A 21,269-nucleotide genomic window follows, 5' to 3' on the forward strand; every position below is an offset into this window, starting at 1 on the left:
CATGCCCTGGTAAAAATAAATGTAGCTTCACTGAGTGGAAACACTGTGTTATTCTTTCATGAAAGGTCTTATTCATGATTTTTACCTCTTTTTGTACAGTCTAGAAATTGGTAGAGAAAAGAATCCCCTTCACACAATTTTTTTCCTCCCCGTAGCTTTTGTAATTTTCAGGTTGTGTCCTACGTTGTGCTTCTCTCACATATAACATACAAATTTATCATTTCTTCCTCTTGCAATTTAGTGCATGGCGGTTGGTCAAAATGGAGTGGATGGACTTCATGTTCTCAAACCTGTGGAACCGGTTCTCAAGAGCGTTCTCGAAGCTGCACTAATCCAAAACCAAAATATGGCGGGAGACTTTGCACTGGCGTAAAGAATAATAAGAGGATTTGCAATAGGCAAAGATGCCCTGGTAAAAATAAATGTAGCTTCACTGAGTGGAAACACTGTGTTATTCTTTCATGAAAGGTCTTGTTCATGATTTAGATGGGATTTCTTTAAGACAGCCTGTTCCCGGAATGCTTTGACGATCACACACGATGATCGTTTTGACTCTCAAAAGGCATTTTTGTGTTGTTTTATGCTTTCTTTGATTTGTGTCTTTTCTTTGTTATTTGTTCTGCTTGTTTTTTTTTTTGTTCATTTGTTTTGTTTGCTTGTTTTTAAATTTTTTTTGGCCGTATTTACTCGTGGATATCCGAAGCATAGGAACGAATAATGTGCACGTAATAATACGATGTAATAATATGTCCCTATCGCTGACGTTCTACTTCCATTTGCTACAACTCAGTTAACGGTGGTTGGTCAAGTTGGAGTGGTTGGACCTCTTGCACCAAACCCTGTGGAATTGGTTCCCAAGAACGCGCCAGAAGCTGCACAAATCCTCGTCCACAACATGGTGGCAAATCCTGCTCAGGGTCTGCCAAGCTGGAACGATCGTGTAACCAACAGCCTTGCCCCGGTAAGTAGCGAAGATTGCTGATCTTAGATATGTATGTCACTCTTCATGATTAGCCTATGGAACTCGCCTTTATCCTTACACCTACGAAATGCAAACCTGAAGCCAACCTAGACTTGGTCACCCTCGTTTCCTCATCCTCGAGGCTGTCTCAGGATTCTTTGGTTCTAAACAGAAGTTGTGTGACATGACACTTACGTATTCGCGTTAGGTTAAAAGTGAAATGGGAGACGTGATGATTGAAGCTATAGGTTTTTAGGAAAGAGTGTACTAAGTTTGTGACGTGGTGAATGTCGACGATGAACAAGGATTTGACGACTGAGAGGAGCGTGTACCCACAAGTTCGGTACAGCTCCTTGAGATATTTTCCATTTTTTCTGATTCACCATCGTGAATACTGTAGTTTTGATTGAATCAACTTGGGAACATTTTGTTGATGTTCAATTTCCTCTTGTTGCAACTTAGTACACGGTGGTTGGTCAAGATGGAGCGGGTGGACTTCATGCGCCAAATCCTGTGGAACTGGTTCCCAAGAACGTTTTCGAGGATGCACTAATCCTCGACCAAAACATGGTGGTAGACTTTGCACAGGCCAAACACGTGACAAAAGGAATTGTAACAAGAAACAGTGCCCTGGTAAAATTCAGATGTGACTGCACTAAGTGGAAAAACTTTGTTACTCTTTCATGCAATGTCCTCGTCATGGGAAAGATGGGCTTTCCTTTAAAGCGGCCTTTCCGGAAAAATTTTATGAATGGATACGGGAATCGGTTAACCCAAATTTATTTCATCGTTTATTGTTGTTTTTTGATCAGTTTAGTTCGTTCTGTTTCTTTTCTTTGTTTTGTTTGTTTTTTATCTCATTTTATTTTTTGCTTACCTCTTCGGACGTGTTGTTTTTATTCTGATATTATCTGTTGTTTGATTGGCGTTTAAGTTGATTGGACATGTTAAGTGACTAAAACTCGATTGATCAATAATTTCATCCTCCTCGGCAAATATAGTATTTGAAAGCAATTCAGTTTTTATGTATTTTCCACTGTTCCCCGCCCACCCATTATAAGAGAAATGAACTTTCCGCATGGTCGCACACATTTTTGTCTATACCCTTGGATTCCTTAATGTCTTTTGATCCGCAACTGTCTGCAGTCTCATCCAAAAGTCCCTAAATGCTAAATTTCCATTTGTTACATTTCAGTTAACGGTGGCTGGTCAAGTTGGAGTGGCTGGACTTCATGCACCAATTCATGTGGAAAAGGTTCTCGAGAACGCACCAGAAGCTGTACAAATCCTCGCCCAAAACATGGTGGCAATTCTTGCTCAGGGTCCGCCAAGCTGGTACGATCGTGCAATCAGCAGCCCTGTCCCGGTAAGAAGGAAACATTGCTGTATGTATTCTAAAAGTTTAAAAATCCAGTAACAGTGCTGGAGTTCTAAGCGCAAAGGGATTACAAATAAACAGCATCAAACTTAAACAGAACAAACAATAAACAAGAAGAATTGTTATGTACCTACACTTTCACTCAACAAAACGAGCATTGTGATTAGTTGATTCTTGGTCACGTGCTCCTGATCAAATTCAAATTCATCCCGACCGGGATACAATTCCGCAGTTGTTACCCGCGCGCCGAATACTACAGAATGTTTTTGCCATACGATTGTTTAAGGAAGAGTCTAAATATATAACAAAGCACTTAAGGTATGGTCCCTCGGGAACCAGTTAGTTTTGCTTTTCCTCGAATTCTGTTGTTTCCTGAGACGAAGTTTATATTAGTGATAAGTGTATATTATTTAATAGAGAAGAAAAGGTTGAAAGAAAATCCATTCTACCTGTTTGTTTTCAATCTTAATCTATAATTCGTCACGTCTTTCTTTTCCCTTGTAGTGGATGGAGGATGGTCAGGCTGGGGTGTATGGTCAGACTGCAACCACCCCTGTGATGTTGGAGAACAGAGGCGATCACGAACGTGCACGGCACCGTCCCCTTTATATGGAGGAAAATCCTGTCCAGGAGCAGGGAATGAGCAGCGGGTGTGCAACACGCATCCATGCCCAGGTAAATAAGGGTGATGTCACAGTTCTTCTTTTTCAGAGTAATTTTTAATAATAAGTCACAACTTTAGGTGTACTACATACTTACCTCATAGATGAACATCCTTTAAACACACTTCATTAAAAATTTTCACTTGGTGCATGTTGCTTATTTTCCAGTCAACGGAGGGTGGTCCAGCTGGTCTATGTCGATGCCATGCAGTGTGACTTGTGGCAATGGAGTAGAAATCGTTTCACGATCTTGCACAAATCCTAGGCCTAAAAATGGGGGAAAGCCTTGCCCTGGAGAAGCAAAGAAGAAGCAGCCTTGCTCGAGAATTTCTTGTCCAGGTAAGGAAAATGTTATTACTCTTTGATAGATTGTGTTATGCTGTTAGGTTTATCAAGTTAGGTTTAGAATAGGCTATGGAGAAAAGTGATAGGTCATAGGCAACAGGTAATTTTCTGTGTTTCCAAAAACCATTTGATTTAGCTCCCCAACTGTATCCTTATTTTATATTCTATGCTGCACTATTCATGTAGCGTGAATAGCCTGACCTGTGTCGATAACGTACATTCTACGTATCCAGTGCCAAAATGACGAGAAGGAATATATCAGCTGGTTTGGCTTAATCGTGTTAGTTTTTAGGAAGTCTTATTTTTTTTCACAGTCAACGGTGGTTGGTCTGTTTGGTCTATGTCAATGCCATGTAGTGTAAGTTGTGGCAATGGAACAAAGATTCTTTCTCGCACTTGTACAAATCCTGAGCCTAAACATGGTGGAACGCCATGTACAGGAAACACACAGAAGATACAGGCATGTGTGAGACATCCTTGTGCAGGTGGGTGTGTCGCTGTTTAGATAAATCTGATGTCATCTTTCACTTCAAGTGTTTTTTGCGAAGGTAACCATTCACGCTAGACATTCTTTCTTGTACAAAGAAAACTGGACACCGTTTCGGAGAAACACAGTTTAGGAGTTTGCGGTTTGATGTTTTAACTTTCTTAGAACACAACAATATTTGTGACTATGCTGTATCGTTAATTCGTTAATCTTTACAGTTGACGGTGGTTGGTCAGTTTGGAGTGAATGGAATTCCTGTAGTAAATCTTGCGGAACAGGTTTACAAGAACGGTCTCGGAACTGTACGCAGCCAGCGCCCATGCATAACGGAAAGCCTTGTGAGGGGGAACCGTGGGAAAACCGCCCGTGCAATGTGCATGCGTGTCCTGGTATGTAAATTGGAGACATCTCGTCCATTCCAATTGTCTTTGTCTGCCTTTTCCTTTCGTAGAAGCAGGACTCTCTAAAAGTTAACAACTGCTAAATTAAAGCCTGCATCATTTTAGGTCTGAAATTGTAAACTTCATACTGATGAAAGCTCAGAGCAGCTACGCAAATACATAACAGCGCTGCAGAATAAGCGATATAAAGCAAATTCTTACGGTATGAGCGTTACGCCGTAAGCACCTTTGTTACCAGCATTGGACAAACCTATGATTGTTGTAATGTTAGTGGATGGCGGTTGGAGCAGCTGGAGCTTATGGTCTCGGTGTGACAGAGTCTGTGGCGGAGGCAAGAGACAACGTCTTCGTTCCTGCACAAACCCACCGCCCTCCTCTGGTGGAAAAGGCTGTGGTTCTCACTACTATGAGTCCAAGGAATGTGCTGTAAATAAATGCCCGGGTCTGTCTGCCTTTGCTTTTCGTCCATTTGCTGTTAGTCCTTGGTCGTCTGTCTGCCTGTCCCTATCTCCGTCCTTCTTTCTGTTCGTCTGTCTGCCCATTTATCTGTCTTTCTGACTGTTTGTCGGACAGACGGACAGACTTTCTGTTCATTATCGGTCTTTTTGATTGTCTGTCTGTCTTTTGTATTCATCTGGCGGTCTGTTTTTCTGACTCTGTTTCTGCTTGTCAGTCTGTCTGTCTGTCTATTAGTCTGTCTGCCTGTCCGCCTGCGCGTCTGTTTGTGTGTGCGTCAGGATTTCAGTTTATCTGGCGGTCTGTTTGTCTGTGCGTATGTTTGTCCGGCTATTTGTTTTTTTCTGTTTGTTCGAATATTTGTTTTCTTCTGTTTGTCCGTTTGTTTGACTGTCTGGCTCTCTGTCAGTGCTTTTGCTTTGTCTCTGTCTGCCATTCAAGTTTTATCGGTTTCGTGTGCCCTTTTTACGTCTTGTGGAGTGATGTGTTGTCTATCTGTCTGTCTGTCATGTCCATCAGTTTTCTATTTGCTTGTTGTCTCTCTGAAGGTTGTTACAGTCTATTTGCCGATACTTTTCTGTTCTTTCCTTTTATATCTGTTACATACCTGTCTACCCCCCATCATGCTAGCTACTTTTATGAAGTAATTGACGAAGCTTGACAATGTAACAAAGCTTGTAACGGTTAGTCCAAAACTAACCCACCTCACATAGAGGCTTTATAGACTGGATCTTTTTGTACGCTGCTTGAAAATTGGGCTATCTTTAAAGCCGATGATAATACTAAAAGCTAAAATGGTGTATTTCGATCTGTTCAATTAATAGTTGACGGTGGTTGGTCAATTTGGAGTGCATGGACATTTTGCAGCCAGTCTTGTGGAACTGGTGTTAAGGAGCGCTCCAGAAACTGCACGCAGCCAGTTCCAAGTCATGGCGGGAAAAAATGCCAAGGAAAAGCACAGGAAAAGTATCAATGTAACACGCATTCCTGCCCGGGTGAGTACTTCATCTAAGACTAGGTTCGACTCAGAATACGTGTTATATGAAAATTTTGCGACCAATTGAATTAGTGGATTTTGCGGATTGTCTGCGATCCCCGTGACAAGAACGGTGACCAGATGGTTAACGCACTAGTCTCCGGGAGAGACTAGTGCGAGAGGTCTGGGTTCGAGGCGTGGCTGTGTCGTATGTTCTTGGAAAAAACACTAAACTCACAGTGCATCTCTCTACTCAGGAGCGCAATATGGGTACCTGCACATAGTGTGAGAAGCCTGACGAATTCCTGGGGGGGGGGGACTTGCGATGACTACTCGTTTGTATGTGTGTTCGAGGATTCCATATTGGACAGTCATACTTTCACTTTGATCTTTTATCAATAAGACAAAGTTCATTCACATGTCATCGTCATGAAACTCGAACGATTGTGAAAATTTTAAAAATGCTTTAGTGTTCCAGTGTGATGCGTGTTGTTATTAGCTGTTGTGTTATTCATCGCAGTGCACGGTGCTTGGAGCGTTTGGAGTTCTTGGTCAGCCTGTGGCAAAACCTGTGGAGGAGGCGTCAGAGAACGCACTCGTTCTTGCACAAACCCACCGCCCTATTTCGGTGGGAAAGGCTGTGGTGCTCAGAACCATGAAACAAAGGACTGTGCCATAAACAAATGCCCAGGTTAACAATTTAAATTGGTTTTTTTCTTTCAAGTTAGTGAGACAAGTCTTGTAGCACCATTCTTTCCTCGTTTTATTACTACTCTTTTAATGAGGGGCTTGGCCTTTGTTTTATATTTTCTCGTTTTTGTTGTAACTATTTACTCACGCTTTTTTTCCTTTTTCGTTTTGCAGTTCATGGCGGTTGGTCCAAGTGGAGCAACTGGACTGAGTGTAGCGTGACATGCGGTTCTGGTGTGGTGACACGCGATCGCCATTGTAACAATCCCGAACCAGCCGCCGGTGGCAAACATTGTAATGGAACTAATAAAGAGAGCAAGTCGTGTAGGGCTGAAGGACAATGCATAGGTAAGAGTCAACTTATTTCTGGGAGAAAGGAACTCAAAACCTGACAATAAACAAAGAGAGTAGTTTCCTTCGCATGTGCCGTTCAGTCTTGTCATGTAACGCGCTTTCGCGGCAGAGTGTTGCGTGACAGACGAAAAATCGGCTGCGATAAGAAGAGGTTCCTTAGCAGAGGAGAAAAGTGACAGGTTAGAGAGAGAGGGTTTCTAAGTTTTCCGCACTAAGCACCGGTTTAAATTTATGGAAACTATTCTTTTATTGTATGTTTTGTGTGATGGTTGACGAAATATCCGAAAATTCCTTTGACTTTAACTCTTTTTTTTAATTTCCGTTTTGTTTTTCAGTCGAGGTCGGCTGTCATGAGAACTTTTCTTCGGACAAACTAGCAAGCTTTAATGATGAGATTGACTGGTCCTCTCACATCTCTTCACAATTGCGAAAGATTGTAGCAAAATGTGCTAATTTAGCAGTGGAGAAGAAATACAGGTTCTTCGCAGTTGAGGACTTTGGAAACTGCCAAGGAAGGCATGTCTTCGTTAGTCGATCCAAGGCATCCCGGTGTAATCATGGCGTCGGTTTGAAGGGATATTACTATGTCTATGAAGTCTCTTCATGAACTTTAGAACGATATCAGCTGACAAACTGCGATCGCTTGGATTGGTCACTTATCAGGGTCTATCAGCGATTGCAGACGAACGTGGCTTTAGAAGGTGGCTCGCTGTAATCGCTAAAAAAAGGTTCTCTGATTTCTGCTTCCTTTTCATCAGCGACATTTGTAGAACGTGTCAGCTTGTTTGTGCGCGATCCCTTGGGCGGTTCACTCACTTGAAAAATAGGTGATGTAGGTAATCACAGGCTTGTAAAAAGTGGTGATATCTTCGAAGTCACAGATCAGTGTTTTTCGAACGAATTACGAATTTTTTGTTGCGGAGGGGGAAACGATCCCGTCGATCGAAACTATAATTTAAAAGATTCAGCGTCAAGTCATGACGCGTGCCTAAAAAAGGAAATTTCAGCATCACACATAAAGATAGCTATACACATCTCTTCAGCCGCCTCGTATTTTTTTTTTCCATCGTCTTTTTTTGTTTTGTTTTGGTCGGTTTTATTATTGCTTTCAAATAGTCAAACTGTGAATTCATTCTAAGACGTTTTTAACCATTGAATTATCCTTCTCTCCGGGTGGTTATGCAGCCATACCGTGACTCTGATCAATTCAAAGGGACCAGGAGAATTCCAACGCTTTTGGCTTCCTGAGAAATACAAGAATTGGTTGTTAAGTAAGAACCACTGAATAAGTCAAACAGGAAAATTTAGAGAATCACGTTGGACTATCGAGAAAAGAGGAAGCTAAGATATTGACAGATGACACTTGAGCTGTAACCTTCTGGCTGTAACGTGACTTTAAGCTATAACGTATTATTTTAAAAAAAGGCTGGTATTATTTATGGTGACGTGTCAGTCACGGGGCTTAGCAAATGATTACTTCTTGTTTACTTGTGCATGTTATCAAACCGATACAATAAAGGTACTCTATAAATTTGCTTGTAGTCGCCACGTAAATTATTAGTAACAACAGACGCTTCAGTTAAGACCGGAAAACGACCCGGTGTTTTAGTCTTCTGTTGTCTTGATAAAACCTTAAAAAAGCACTCTTCCCTCCGCAATCGGTAAGCTTTCACTTCCAACACGGCCAAAGAAAGTTATGGAATTTGGACTTTGCCAAAGGAATTTTTTCGTCCTGGATGTCTTTTAAGATTGTTCAACTGTCCCAACTCTATCAGATAATTTCAGTGCAGACTTTTTTTCATTTAATGAAGTTTGCATCTTCTGCGGGGTTCAAGGGTCGTCAAAATTTTATAATTAAAGGGGCTTATAAGTTTTGAAGGATGTAACGTGAACACACTTTTCAAATCCGAGGTGAGTGGGAACTCCAGAAGCGTAAGAAGCTTAGCATCATCATTAAAACTCTCGAAGTTCCAACGCTTCCAATGTTCGGAATTGATTCTGGCCTCAGAACGGTAAGGAGATAAATAAAAACATTGAATGACCTAGTCGAGAAGGAATCAATGCTGAAGGAAGTTTTCCCGACTCATGTTATTTCCTCTTCCTCAGTGGTTGATTCGATCTATATTAAGTAGAGCCAGTTCACGCATATTTCAGTTTATCTTGGTCAAGAAGTGCTGCAAAGACTGAAAATTTTTGTAAGACCGTATTTCCTAAAAACGAGTCACAACCTGGAAATATATAAGGAATGATCTAGTTCAGGTAAGCATAATAATGTGACAATGCACATTAAATTTGATTTTTTTACATAGAAAACGTGTGAAAAATCAGTGACACGTACTTTGAAGTTTACTATCCGGTGATTTCAAACTTTTTAGCTCTCAAAGTTCAAAGTTTTTATTATCATTTATTTTGATTTCAAGTACTTTTAAGGCCCGTTTCTTATGCAACTGTTCACTCAGATCTGTCTGAAACATGCGTGGAGAATGGGGACGAAAACAATGCGAAACATGCGCAACTGTATCGAAGGAGGCTTTTACTTAAAAGGATAGTATGCAAACGCAACTTTTGCTAAGGGCTAGGGCTGCTTATCTTTGGTTGATCTAGACTCCCGACTCTTTTGTCCGAAGGGAATCTAGCATCTTTCCTCTCTCTCTATCAGTCACTAAGAACTCTGTCTCGAAAACCTTTTTGGGTTTTTCACTGGCACTGAGATCAGCTTTCCACTATTTTTACCTGTATATTTCAGACCCATGCTATCGCGTTGGTGATAATTTCCGCACTCTTTCTCGCCAACAGACTTTCACGAAGGCCTTTGAGAAAATGATGCCAATGTCACTTTTATCCTTTGCTGTGCTCTGCTTTGCGTCGATGGTAATTCAAGCAGATGGATGCCTTTTCAGCTCGGGCTGCAGTAAAAGGGACTGTATCGTAAGTTCCTGGTCCAAGTGGAGTAACTGTACTCAGCCATGTGGTGAGGGGGGAACACAATGGCGCACACGCCGGGTGACTAAAGGAGCCCGATGTGGTGGGTCGTGTTCTTACTTGCTCGCAGATATCCGGTCATGTAACGATGTATGTCCCAACGGTGGGACTCCAGTTTTTGGTAAATGCCATTGTAAACCAGGCTATAGTGGAAAGTGCTGCACTGGAGGTAATTACAGTTGTGCTTATCGATGACTGTCTAACTGCCTGATTGCTTGACTCAAGTAACGCTGACTTAGTGATTCTGCCGTCTTATTTCTTCTTTAGTAGATGGAGGTTGGTCAAATTGGAGCAACTGGACAGCTTGTTCGAAAACCTGTGAAGTTGGGATCAAATCACGAACGCGGAAGTGTTCCGAACCGGTGCCACAAAACGGCGGGAAATCATGTCAGGGGTTAGCGAGGGAAAAAAAGAAGTGCGGTGACAAGCAGCCATGCCACAGTAAGAAAAATCACCTGTAGTACCACAATAATGTTAATGTACGAAATAAATATAACAATTGACAACGAGAAAAAGAGCACTGTTACTGGCGGCTTTACTTTGAAAATTTTTGTTTACCGCTGACCAAAACTTCACAACAAGCACAATTTTTGCGTTTTATTACAAATGCCGTAATCTGATTGGCTGCGTAACTTGCTATCAAGAGAAAATAATGACCCCATTATTTTCTCTTGTCGCTGTCTATTTCGCGATAGATAGCTTCGCCGTTATTTAAATCCTTGAAGGATCGAAAGCTGAATACGAGAAATCTAAGTAACTTGATCATGAAAAGCGAAGTCAAAAGTGAGAACCTTTTCTCTTTTATTACAGTTGACGAAGGTTGGTCGGATTGGAGTGAATGGACTCCCTGCAGCGAAGAATGTGGCAAAGGGATTCAAGAGCGTGCTCGTAACTGCACCCGACCGGAGCCTAATTTTGGCGGGAAACCTTGCGAAGGACAGGCTGAGGAAATTCGAGAGTGCAACAACAACTGTGAAGAAGACATATTCGGCCGTTTTTTATAAAATCGTACAGTGCTACCTATGAGTTCTGTCCTGTTTTTTTAGCCTGTGTCAATTCTTGAGCATAGTTAAGCAAATTTTGACTTAGTTTATTAGAGCGCTTTCGAATTTTTATGTCTCGTCAGGAGATAATGGGCTTCTTGTCTCGTTAAAACTAAAGTAATTGCAAGAAAAAGCTGATGTGAACCCAGAGTAAGGAAAGGCTAACTTAATGAAAAATATCTTTGGTTCAGAGGGCATCGCTAGATTTCATAATATAATTTTGTGCTGTACCACTCAAGTTATCTCTCTATTTTGCAAAATTTGGGGGCCTCACTCAGGGATTTGCAATTTATTTACTTACTTTTGCTGTTATGCGCGGAATATGTTTTAGCGTCCTTTCCAACACTATTCTGGCTTTATGACCGGTGCTGAGACATGCAACAAGACATAAATTTTATGAAGATTACAGGGGCTAAACTACTTCAGCAAACGGCGTAAATAAGACTTTAAAAGGCTACATCGTCGGCTAGAGTAACATAGATAATTATTATGCCAAATAAACTACTGCGCGAGCGAAAACTCCTTTCTGATATTTTTCTTGCTTGTTCTGTTTCAAAATCTCGCCAAAACTAACGAAAGGATTGGGGCGAAAGGGTTTTTTTTGTAAGGTGTCGGCCCACCATTTTGACGAAAGGAGCTAGGGATAAATAAGGGGGAGGGGGGAGGGGGAGCGAGAAAATGTGGGGGACTCCTACGGTCTCAGAGGCCCGTAAATCCTCGCTCGTTATTCTAAATGACAGAGAGCAAAAATCTTCGCCTAGCTTCTGTTCAATCCTTAGTGAACCTTTGTCTGCACTTATGCCATCATCTGCAAAGAAGGTATCGATCTTTGTTCAACTGTAAACGCATTTAAACGCATCTCCGAGGGAGACTGAGCGCAAAAAACGGTTGTAAGGAATGGGTACGAGACATCCGTAGCAACATGGCGCCGAAGATGAAAGTTGATCACAATTTTCGTCGTCGTGAAGCAGAAAATTGAGATAAGTGGTTTGGGAGTAAACTCATGGCGAGGGCTGGAGGTAATGCTATGGCCTTTTTAGAACCTGAGGTCGACAAGAAGCGTTCGCAGAAGCTTTATAGTGTCGAGCATCTGTCTTATTTGGCTAACGCAGGACAGTGTTTATTGTAAATGAATTCGGAAAGCTAGCACTAGCGGCGATCAAGGCTTTAAATCTAGACATTCCTCGCCAGATATCTTCCTCTCTTTTCCTTCTGGAGAGCTGTGGATCTGGTTTGTGATATTAGCCAGTAAACTTATGTAACCCACCAAACTGAAATTTCAACAACTAAACCACTGTTAAGGCAACGACCAAGAGCTGCTCGAGTACCGTTTGATCGTGGCTTCAGGTCTTGGACTTAAAATGCTCAAATTAAAAATTGATTATCCGCGATAACAATAAATGTAATATCATGAAACGAGCTGTTACAAACCCAACAAAAACAAACACATGGTCTCTTTGTTGGGTTTGGTCTCAGGGTAATTATACAATCATCTGAGTCAATTTTTCCTTTACTTTACTCCAGGCTCAAAGTCTTCAGTCTTAACTTCCCATTTGCTTAAGAGCAGAACTGCTGAATTTGATCTGGAGAGCATCAGTTTCCTGGATCTCAGTGGAATGGGTATGTTCATCTTGATAATTAAATTGAAAATATTTCTGGTGTAGCGCATACATGTGTAGTGTTTTGGTTGCAGCACAGGAGTTCAATCTGAGGAAAAACAGGTAATCTTTCCCTCAAATGCTGCCAGCTTGTTTTACAAGCCATGGCCATCTAGGATAACAAAATGACTCCCACAAAACATTTGAAAAGAGTTACCTTAGCTTAGCCTTACGGCATCAATTATGAAGGCTGTAGGAAGGATCAAAGAAGGTGACTCATGTGCACATTTCTTGAAAAATTAATTTCAAATTACTTATTCTGATTGTTATGTTCCAACAAGGGTTACAGGACATCAGCTGTATTGGTGACTGTATGGGACTTCTGCATCTGGACATTTCTGATAACAGCCTCTCTGATCTGAGTCATTTGAGTGGGTAACACTACTAGCTATTTTTTGTGGCATTCCTTGAAAAAATTAAAAAAAAAGTCTTTTTCATGACTTAATGTTATGTGATTGCATATAATGTTTCTTATGAGATATTTTAATTTTCAATTCTAAATCACTCAAAGATCTAATTGTGAGTGCTATCAATCTTTAACCTTTTTTTTTATTTCCCAAGAGTGAATGGCATCTAACTTCTCCACACAATATCACCCTTGATTCAAATGTGCATGTAATGGTTACAAGAATAATTTGGAAATGATAGCCAATTTGAGAAGCTCCTGATTGTAAAAGTTATTCTCCTTGTCAGCACTTGAGGAAATGTGGAGAGAGCAGTAAAGAGAATATGTCTTTTTGAATATCAATGTCAGAGTGTAAAGGTTTAAAGTAAAAATCAGTCAGTAAAGAAGTTATCGTAGCACCAACCAAAATAAAGGAGCACATGGTGAAAGTTTGACTAAATGTGTGGAAGTGGTTTTCATCAAAAGTGACAAAAATAGCAAAGTTGCAAATTTTATGTAGTCATTGATCTTTTATGTACATGGAATTAAAAAAAAGATCAATTATATTTCTACATTTACCTCTGAGAGGTGATTTTGAAAGCACATGTGTAATGAAACATTTAAAACAAAACAGGTACATGTGTAAACCTACTGTATTTTTTTCATATGATTATTCAATACACAGATACGTAATATAAATCTGACTTTACTCTTTAGGTGAACTAAAGCTCCTTGAGACATTGAATGTTTCTTGCAACAAACTCTCTTCCCTCGGTAAGTATTAGAATAATTTGATAAGATTTGTGAAAACATTAACCATTTTAAACTGGTGTGAATCAAGTTTGATGTAAAAATTATCAACCAAAGAACCTTCAGATTTTGAAGAAAGATTATGGTTATTATGATTCACAGTGCAAATTATTCATTTACACATCTGCTTTCATATACGGTTCAATATTTTAGATAAGCATTTTTGTTAATTTGATCCAAATTAAGTTGCAGCCTATCTTGTGACAGGGTTCTCAGTAGAATTTTGTACAGCTGTTGCTTTGGTAGTTACAGGCGTAACCCTAATATACACGCCCTTTGGGCGTGTAACTTGGACCCGTAGGGCCCAAGCTGCTAGGGGGGTCCGGGGGCATGCTCCCCCGGGAAATTTTTTATTTAAGATGCTCAGAAATGCTTTTCCCTTCATTTTGGGGGCATATTTTCTCATTTTCTCCAAACAAGTTTAAGTACATTTTGTAATCTGTTCAGTAGCTTTGAACTACGGAAAGTTGAAATTATCTCTTATCAAACTGAAAACTACACTGCAATATTCAATGAAATATTAACCTGCAATAACAATGCTTTGCTTTCTGAGTTAATGACATTCATTTTATACAAAAATAATTATTAGGTAACCAGTCCTTTCCAAATGGGGGCACTCACTTACAAAAACTAATTCTCAAGGCCACACTGACCCAGTAACTGCTATATATCTAAATGAGAAAGAGTATAAGATAGCGCAAATATTTGTTAATGAATGAATCGGCCATGTTTTTGCACGTGGAAAGACGACATCTGCGAGAGGCCTGGGTTCAAATTTACAAATTCAATATGGAGGCCATATTCAACGTTGCGGAGACGTGACGCGATTGTTCGGTTATTCTATGGTCTGCAAAAAGGCTATTCACTTTGACAACTAAAACCGAAGAAAGGTACATTGCGAAAGCAACTAACAGTCAATAGTTTACCCAGCAATTTACTCAAAAAGCCGTTCTTTTATTTGCATTTGATAGACGAATTGATCTACTGGTTGAAGCACTTTGACAGCCGTAACACTTACCTGTGACACCCGTGACAGGTGTTACGGGTTACGGGTTCAACTGAGAACCCTGTGTGATTAGTCACACGAAGTAGATTGTAAGTTTACTTTTTCCTTTGATTGTTTGCAGATGGAATTGAAGAACTTTCAAATATATCTTCTTTGAATTTGTCTGGCAACATGATAACAAGGTTAAGAATTTCAACTCAATTACAACTGTACAGTTTATACACTGTTCAATTACTTTTAATTAATTTTACCCAGTTGCATCACTATAGCTTTGTGTTTGTCAAACTAAATTGCATCTACCAGTATATAAGCATTCCAGAAGCTTATAACATTATTACAAAGAAGGAGAGGTACTTTGAAAAACATCTTAACCCTTTCACTCCCACAAGTGACCAAGACAAAATTTCTCCTTACAATATCCACACAATATCAAGCAGGCAGGTGATGAGAATAGAGAAGAATATCAATTACAGGATTATTACAGTAGTTGATAAAATTACCAAATTCTCTGAACTAACATCATAAGAATTGTATGGCAGATAGTAAGGAGAATTACTAATAAGATCTTGGGAGTGAAGGGGTTAAGAAGCTTTTCATTTGATCTGAACCACTATCTTAACTAATTTGATTGCATATATTAAGTAATAGCTGTATACATGAAGTATGGCAGTTACTGGCAGGAAATGGCAGTTAAAACAGAAGACTACATACATGTACATCTCTAAGAAAACAAAGTCATTTTCTTGGTAGACCTTATTTATGGTTCTAATATTTTGTTTTAACTTCAGTGCTAAGTTTATTGAGGTGTTCCTCTGAGTCCTTTCCCTGTTGAGTTTTCTCTGTCCAATTCGGCTGGAATTTTGAATTGAAGTCCTTTGCTGTTTGGTTGTACAGATGAACTTGTTATATTCAGGCAGTTAGAATGCATGAATGTTCAATTCTGAGGTTAAGTAAATAGTTATCTTTCATACACTCTTCAGGGGGTATGATATTCATAAGTCCCTCTTTGGATTATAGGTTACTTTAATAACTTTTTTCATCTTTGCAGTGTTAACAGCCTTTCATGTTTGACCAAACTGGAGCATTTGCGAGTGCTTAGACTTCATGACTCAGTGCAAGGATTTTCAAATCCTGGTAAGGGCAGAGTTTGATCAAAATTCAGAAAAATGAACCCCAAAAATGACTGAGATTTATGTTTACTGTCACTGCTCAAGTCAATATGTCCACCTCTTGAAATGGGAAAATGATAACATTGATTCATAGTAAAATTTCTCACAGTAAATCTATATTGAGTTCCCCTGTCAGCACAAGTACTTAGCTGTAAAGCACCTGAAACTTTTCTGTGTTTCACATGTAAATCTGATGGTAGCAAATATTTCAAATTGTGCATTTTACAGGTATATTTGAACCAAAACTAAAACTGTGCCCTCAAATGTAGTTCAATTTTAATAATTGTTACATGGGCATGGTGCAACATAATTTTCTGTATTCTATTTTTGCACCCTTTAAAAATGGCTTGCTGTTTTGTATCTTGTTTTGGCTGCGAATGCCACATTTGATCACTATGTTTGCCTCATTTGTTTCAGTTTGTGCCTCTCAAGAGAACTACAAGAAAGTGGTGTGTAAACTTTTACCAAAGCTCAGGACTCTTGATGGTAATTGATTTAAGCTCTTACTTCTTCAATGCTGTGACTTCATTCTTTATCAAAGGGAAGTAGAAAGAAGAAAGAATCGCCTATTAAAGGTGCTACTGCTAAAATCCAATTGTTCGCTTTCTTTTATATTTTACTGTAATTCTTCTTGTTAAGGCAAATTTTAATATGCCAGTCTCCTGGCTTCCAAGAATGATAAAAAAGTCTTGCCTAATTTCCTATTTGTGTTGGTTTGTTCCTCAAGGTGAACGTGTTAGTGGCAAAGGAGCAGACCTGTATGAGATGTGTGATGAACTGGATGCAATTCTCAGAGGTAAAATAATGAACATGTTACCCTGTAAGTACTTGTTTGTCTAAATATGCCTGGCTTCTGATGGTAACTTGCATTTTTCTTCAACTACAAATGAATGACACTTCCCGCTGAAAGGATGAATTAATCGCAATGCTATTTAAATAGTTTGTAGAGTCCGTTACATGAGTGAATGAGCTTTCCTCAAATCTTAAAACATTTTATAGTTTTAGGTTAAATTCATATGTAGTGTTTAAACTTTTTCTGGTCTTTGGCCTCATTCTCTAGTCTAGGAGCAACAACTGAACTTCTTTTCTATTTTTTTTTCTTTTTTTTTTTTCATGATTACCATTATTTATCTGGGTTCACACTGAATTATTACTTCTTGTTCATATTAATTTTGCAGATAACGATTTGCAAACAGAACATGGAGTTGCTCTCAAAACAATACCATGGAATACAGGTGACAACTTTACTTCGCATCCATTCAGTTTTTTGTGAGTCAAAGAGTTATGTGCTTGTACTGTACGACATGCATAAAAAAATTATACCACTCATTAAATGATCCAGTCACCAAATTGTTGCCTTTTTTGTCTCTACATTATCTTTTTGGTGATATTGTTGATCGAAGTTTACCTTGTTTTGAATGTCTATTGGTTGTTTATTTGTGTTTTGAAGGTTAATCTGATTAACCTTGTTACTGATTTAAAACTGATGCCAAATCCAATAGATAAACTGCTTTCTCTGCCACATACTTCAATGCAAGATAAGAGTGTAGAGGAAGCTGAAAAAGGATTTAGTGGTAAGTTTTGTTGTTGACAAGTGTTTGTTGTTTTTGTCGTTTCTGTTGTTTTCTACTGGCCTCTGAATTCTAATATGTAAGTGCAGACTCTGTGTCCATCTTAACCTTAGCACTCTACTTGCAGGAGTTTAAAGGTTTTAAAACATGTAGATGTCAGTTTTCTTTTTCTTGTGAAAAAAGATTTTAGTTCAGAGACATGCACTAAGCGACTCATACGTTACCACACACTCGTGTAGCAGTACAACACGCGCATTCCATTCGTGAATGCCTTTTACAAATATGTGAAAGGTAACAAATCTAATACAAGCCATCTGTTTGTTAAAGTCCAGTCAGACTGCCGGAAAAAAAAATTCCAAATCAAGTCTTCGGCTCTGAAGCTGTTATGAATCTTTTGTGTTTCAGATGTGATGCTCCAGTGTAAGAAGATCAATGAGGATGCGGAGAAGGCCATTCGAAATGCCAAAGAAGCGTTGTGGAACCCCTGACTTCATTCTGTAATTATCGGGTTTGCTGCGGCCTCGGTTTGTGAAAGTAGGCCTAAATTACCGTGCATGGATAGATGTTACTGCTACGATTTGTTTTTGCTTGACAAGGCACGCAGAAACGAGGGTTATTTACTTTTGAAAGAAAGTAAGAGTTGTCCTGGTGTAGTTACTGGAGCGAATTGTACCTTCTGCACAGTGTTCAGGTAATGTTCCTGAAGGAGAATGGCTTGGACAAAACCTCGTCAGCCAAGTTGTGTTGAAACCGCGTTTGAAATTGGACGTCAAACTTGAATGACGTAAGCTGCATACCAACCAGCGGAAAAAAAAGATGACTTTTGGACAGAGTTTCAAATTCCACCAAAGACACTGGAAAAAATACCCCTTTACACCCAAGTATTGTTTTGTTGTTGTTGTTTTTTATAATGCGTTGGCTTGAAGTACTCTGATCTCAGTCAGTTCTTAATTTCACGAGATGATAAAAGTTGACAATCGTGAAACTTTCCCTCGCATATAGACCTAGACATGTTAGATATTCAGTTAACCGATTGAATGTGAGGTTAGTATCTCTATTAATGCATAGAGGACCACATGGTGAAATGAACTATCTATGAACAGATGTTATAAAGCCCGTTGGTCCTAAGCTTCTGTGCAATATTTTTAACGTCTTGGGCACACGATCTTCAACCAACCACTGAGAAGTTCTTGAGGAAATAAACAGCCGAGATTGTCATGGTTAACTTGTTTGGTTATTAATAGCTCTAACACAAAAACGTAGGCGACAAGATGATTAATAGATAAGACTGAAAGGAATAGATCGATAAAAATCATTAAATGAATAGCAAATGTGGAGTTCCTAGATAATCTGATTTATCAGTCAATCACAATGAATTACCTGAGGCAGTCTTAATGACCTGAAAAATCTAAACTCAAGATTTTTCAAATACAATGTTTTCAGACTATTTCAATCACTGTTTCCTTTTTTCTTTCTTCTTTTGCATTTCTCGCCCTTTGGCCTTCCTTTACTTTTTTGAAGTCAGCATTAAGTTTTCCCCCTCGCATTTATCTAGATTCTTTCATAAACCTGTAGTTTTATTAAGGGGACATGTGTGGTATATCCAGGAAAGGATTTCTTCAATCGGCGCGTTTTCTTTCGTACGCACTTAGACCAAAGTTGTGCGCGCGCGACAAGTTTGAAAATGGTGACGTTGAACACAAACGCGCGCGACAGTTATTCATGTGCGCGCGAGCTTATCAACGACTTTTTCCCGCAACAATCGACATTGGATCACATAAAGAGCAATCGGGTTGCTACATTTTGTTTTTCCCTTACATGGATATCCTACCAGGTGAACTTATCGCACAGATATTATCTTACCTTCATCCGATATACGAAGACCTTCCACGGTATTGCACAATTTGTCGAAGGTGGGAGCGCATCATTCAAAACACTGGACTTCTGTGGAGACATATTCACCTTCATGACGACCGAGACGCCCGTCAGGAATTTGAAGATGACTATGCGAGTATATTGTGCCACTGCTTTAAGAAATATGGTCATTTTATTCAATGCATAAGAGCAGAAGATCAGACGTATTTCACTCGTACTGAAGTCAGGAGATTACTCACCTCACACCCAAACTTGACAAGACTTGACATTCCCGTGCTCTCGTGGAGTAGAGTCTTTGCGCAGTCGTTGAAAAGTGCACCTGTGTTCAAGTTCTTAACAATCGATGACTACAGGGCGCTTGTTAAAAGACGTTCACACTTCGGCAATCGACGTTTACGCATTCATAAGCGCGGGATTCGAGTGTGGGATTTAAGAGTCCTTGCGCGTCAGTTCAAATCTTTGGAATCATTGACTCTGAATATAAACATTTTTAAGCTCTGTCGACATGGAATTGTTCCTATACTGGATGAGCTCAAGCTGAAGGAACTGCACCTTGAATGCGCTCCTTATGGTATGGAAGATCTTCCAAGCGAAGAAAGTGTGTCGCTCCCACCAATCAAGGCTTTGATGAACTCTCGCCACTCCCCTACTCTTGTTAGCCTTGATTTACACTACCTACCTATAGGTGTCTCCGACTTAGTGAGTTATTTGGAGAATTTTAAGTTCTTGAAGCAGCTTTTTGTTGCTTTTGCAGACGGAACAAACACTACCTCTTCAAATTCTTTAGTTCTGAAATCGAGCAGTCTTGCAACGCTGTTTTTAACCGGCTTACCAAGTAGAAATATCGATAGTCTAAAATGTGTGCTTCCTAACTTGGAAGTTTTACTTATATCAGAATGCCATTACTTGACTTCTGTTGAGATTCTCGCAACAAACATTTTGACTTTAATTCTGCAAGGAAACTGTCAGCTTTCCAGAGTGAAGGCCCATTGCAAGGGTTTACATGACTTGCTGATGTACGAGTGCCCTGCAATTGAACCAGATTCCTTTAAGGATTTCTTGTCAGAATGCCCAAACATAAGACAAATGGAAGTATCCGTGGACTGGAGCGTTATTGAGCTTGACAAAGAACACTGCAATAGCTTAATACAGCTTACAATTCGTGATGTGGGTATGAGTCTGTCAAAGCTCAAAGTGGATTGTCCAACCCTGGAATACTTCAAATGTTCTGGAGACGTATTCCCCGAAAAACAAAAGAACAGTAAGAGTGTGGCCGGCTGCGACATCGAGATATCGGCCAACTCTCTCAAGAAGGTTCAAATTTTTGACATTGGAAGCGCCAATCGCGTCACTGTGCACTGTATCGAAGCTCATATGATTCAAGTCACGGGCCTACAGCCGTGGCAGAGACCGCTGATTGTGGAACTCAATGCGTCGCGTAGAGTGGGGACGGTGTTCTTAACTGGTCTGACCATAGGTTTGGCTATTATTAATTCAACTGATGTGGATTACTTGATCATTGAAAATTGTTCCCTAGCGCACAAGAACAAGCAACGAAATATGCGATTTAAGTGCAAAACTATTCGCGGACTAAGCCTGTTGCGTTGTTCTAGCATGAAGAGTTTCAATTTACATGTATCTTGTGTGGAGAACCTTTCCATAGACTCGTGCTCAAATCTTCGCGATTTGGACATAAGTGCGTCGAGGCTTCACTGCATTCGAATTATCGACTGCCCTCACTTGGAGCCCGTTAACGAAATGCTTAAACCGGAATTATACGACGGTAGAATTTCTTCTCTCTGCGTAAGAGATCTAGTCATTAAGAAATGATACAGGGCTTGTGGGTCTCTTCACAGGTTCTCACATAGATTATCAAGTAGGATATTTTGAAGTAAAGGCGCAATAAAAATAAACCACCTCGCGATTGCTTAAATTCTCACTGCCTGTAAGCGCGTTTACAGAGGGTCGCGGGGGTATGAGGCGGAATTAAGGCGTCTTGCTGGTTCTTCAGTGTCATAGCGTTACGTCAGTATTTTACGGGTTCATTCAAGTGTTAACAG

At 39.8% G+C, this 21,269-nt stretch overlaps 4 protein-coding genes across 9 annotated transcripts in view; all 4 read left to right on the plus strand.

The window, feature by feature from the left end:
* The window catches only part of LOC113685623 (SCO-spondin), an 11,913-nt gene extending 3,668 nt beyond the window's left edge, over window positions 1-8,245 (plus strand). Inside the window, exons 4-17 of one of the 2 annotated variants that reach the window (XM_027203152.2) lie at window positions 1-9; window positions 242-412; window positions 791-961; window positions 1,424-1,594; window positions 2,157-2,327; window positions 2,844-3,014; window positions 3,170-3,340; window positions 3,661-3,831; window positions 4,052-4,222; window positions 4,506-4,676; window positions 5,515-5,685; window positions 6,187-6,357; window positions 6,531-6,704; window positions 7,046-8,245. The exon at window positions 1-9 is cut by the window's left edge and continues 162 nt beyond it. In XM_027203152.2, coding sequence (XP_027058953.2) covers window positions 1-9; window positions 242-412; window positions 791-961; window positions 1,424-1,594; window positions 2,157-2,327; window positions 2,844-3,014; window positions 3,170-3,340; window positions 3,661-3,831; window positions 4,052-4,222; window positions 4,506-4,676; window positions 5,515-5,685; window positions 6,187-6,357; window positions 6,531-6,704; window positions 7,046-7,317 — 2,336 coding nt within the window. In that variant the 3' untranslated portion in view covers window positions 7,318-8,245. The remainder of the gene's footprint in view (window positions 10-241; window positions 413-790; window positions 962-1,423; window positions 1,595-2,156; window positions 2,328-2,843; window positions 3,015-3,169; window positions 3,341-3,660; window positions 3,832-4,051; window positions 4,223-4,505; window positions 4,677-5,514; window positions 5,686-6,186; window positions 6,358-6,530; window positions 6,705-7,045) is intronic. The other variant, XM_027203153.2, reaches the window with a different exon arrangement.
* On the plus strand, window positions 8,243-11,254 carry LOC113685624 (thrombospondin-2). Of its 5 annotated transcripts, none has more exons than XM_089204595.1 (4): window positions 8,243-8,371; window positions 9,507-9,861; window positions 9,960-10,133; window positions 10,503-11,254. In XM_089204595.1, exons 2-4 carry the CDS (start codon window positions 9,531-9,533, stop codon window positions 10,694-10,696), a joined length of 699 nt encoding a protein of 232 aa, XP_089060721.1. In that variant the 5' UTR covers window positions 8,243-8,371; window positions 9,507-9,530; the 3' UTR covers window positions 10,697-11,254. The 5 variants fall into 5 exon arrangements, with proteins under 5 accessions (XP_089060721.1, XP_089060722.1, XP_027058956.2 ...); XM_089204596.1 differs by lacking the exon at window positions 8,243-8,371 and adding an exon at window positions 8,511-8,621; XM_027203155.2 differs by lacking the exon at window positions 8,243-8,371 and adding an exon at window positions 8,576-8,722.
* Window positions 11,255-11,612: 358 nt separating this feature from the next.
* Window positions 11,613-18,555, plus strand: LOC113685638 (leucine-rich repeat-containing protein 61). The gene is made up of 11 exons (XM_027203168.2): window positions 11,613-11,754; window positions 12,260-12,355; window positions 12,675-12,764; window positions 13,496-13,552; window positions 14,716-14,776; window positions 15,643-15,728; window positions 16,181-16,249; window positions 16,491-16,559; window positions 16,942-16,998; window positions 17,266-17,337; window positions 17,740-18,555. The coding sequence occupies exons 1-11, from the start codon at window positions 11,739-11,741 to the stop codon at window positions 17,820-17,822; spliced, it is 756 nt and encodes a 251-aa protein (XP_027058969.2). The 5' UTR covers window positions 11,613-11,738; the 3' UTR covers window positions 17,823-18,555.
* Window positions 18,556-19,080: 525 nt separating this feature from the next.
* LOC113685620 (uncharacterized) lies at window positions 19,081-21,142 on the plus strand. Its single transcript, XM_027203150.2, has one exon. The coding sequence runs from the start codon at window positions 19,153-19,155 to the stop codon at window positions 21,037-21,039; it is 1,887 nt and encodes a 628-aa protein (XP_027058951.2). The 5' UTR covers window positions 19,081-19,152; the 3' UTR covers window positions 21,040-21,142.
* Window positions 21,143-21,269: the final 127 nt, after the last annotated feature.

Source organism: Pocillopora damicornis, chromosome 4, assembly GCF_964200805.1.
Source record: "Pocillopora damicornis chromosome 4, jaPocDami1.2, whole genome shotgun sequence".
In the NCBI taxonomy this organism is placed as follows: domain Eukaryota; kingdom Metazoa; phylum Cnidaria; class Anthozoa; order Scleractinia; family Pocilloporidae; genus Pocillopora; species Pocillopora damicornis.

Coding starts and splice junctions, on each gene's coding strand:
- LOC113685638 (XM_027203168.2), top strand. Junction 12,356..12,674: donor CCTGGATCTCAGTGGAATGG/GTATGTTCATCT, acceptor TGTTCCAACAAG/GGTTACAGGACATCAGCTGT. Junction 17,338..17,739: donor AGCTGAAAAAGGATTTAGTG/GTAAGTTTTGTT, acceptor TTTGTGTTTCAG/ATGTGATGCTCCAGTGTAAG.
- LOC113685620 (XM_027203150.2), top strand. CDS start 19,153: ATGGATATCCTACCAGGTGAACTTATCGCACAGATATTATCTTACCTT.
- LOC113685624 (XM_027203155.2), top strand. CDS start 8,693: ATGTTCGGAATTGATTCTGGCCTCAGAACG. Junction 8,723..9,506: donor TTGATTCTGGCCTCAGAACG/GTAAGGAGATAA, acceptor TCTCGCCAACAG/ACTTTCACGAAGGCCTTTGA. Junction 10,134..10,502: donor TGACAAGCAGCCATGCCACA/GTAAGAAAAATC, acceptor CTTTTATTACAG/TTGACGAAGGTTGGTCGGAT.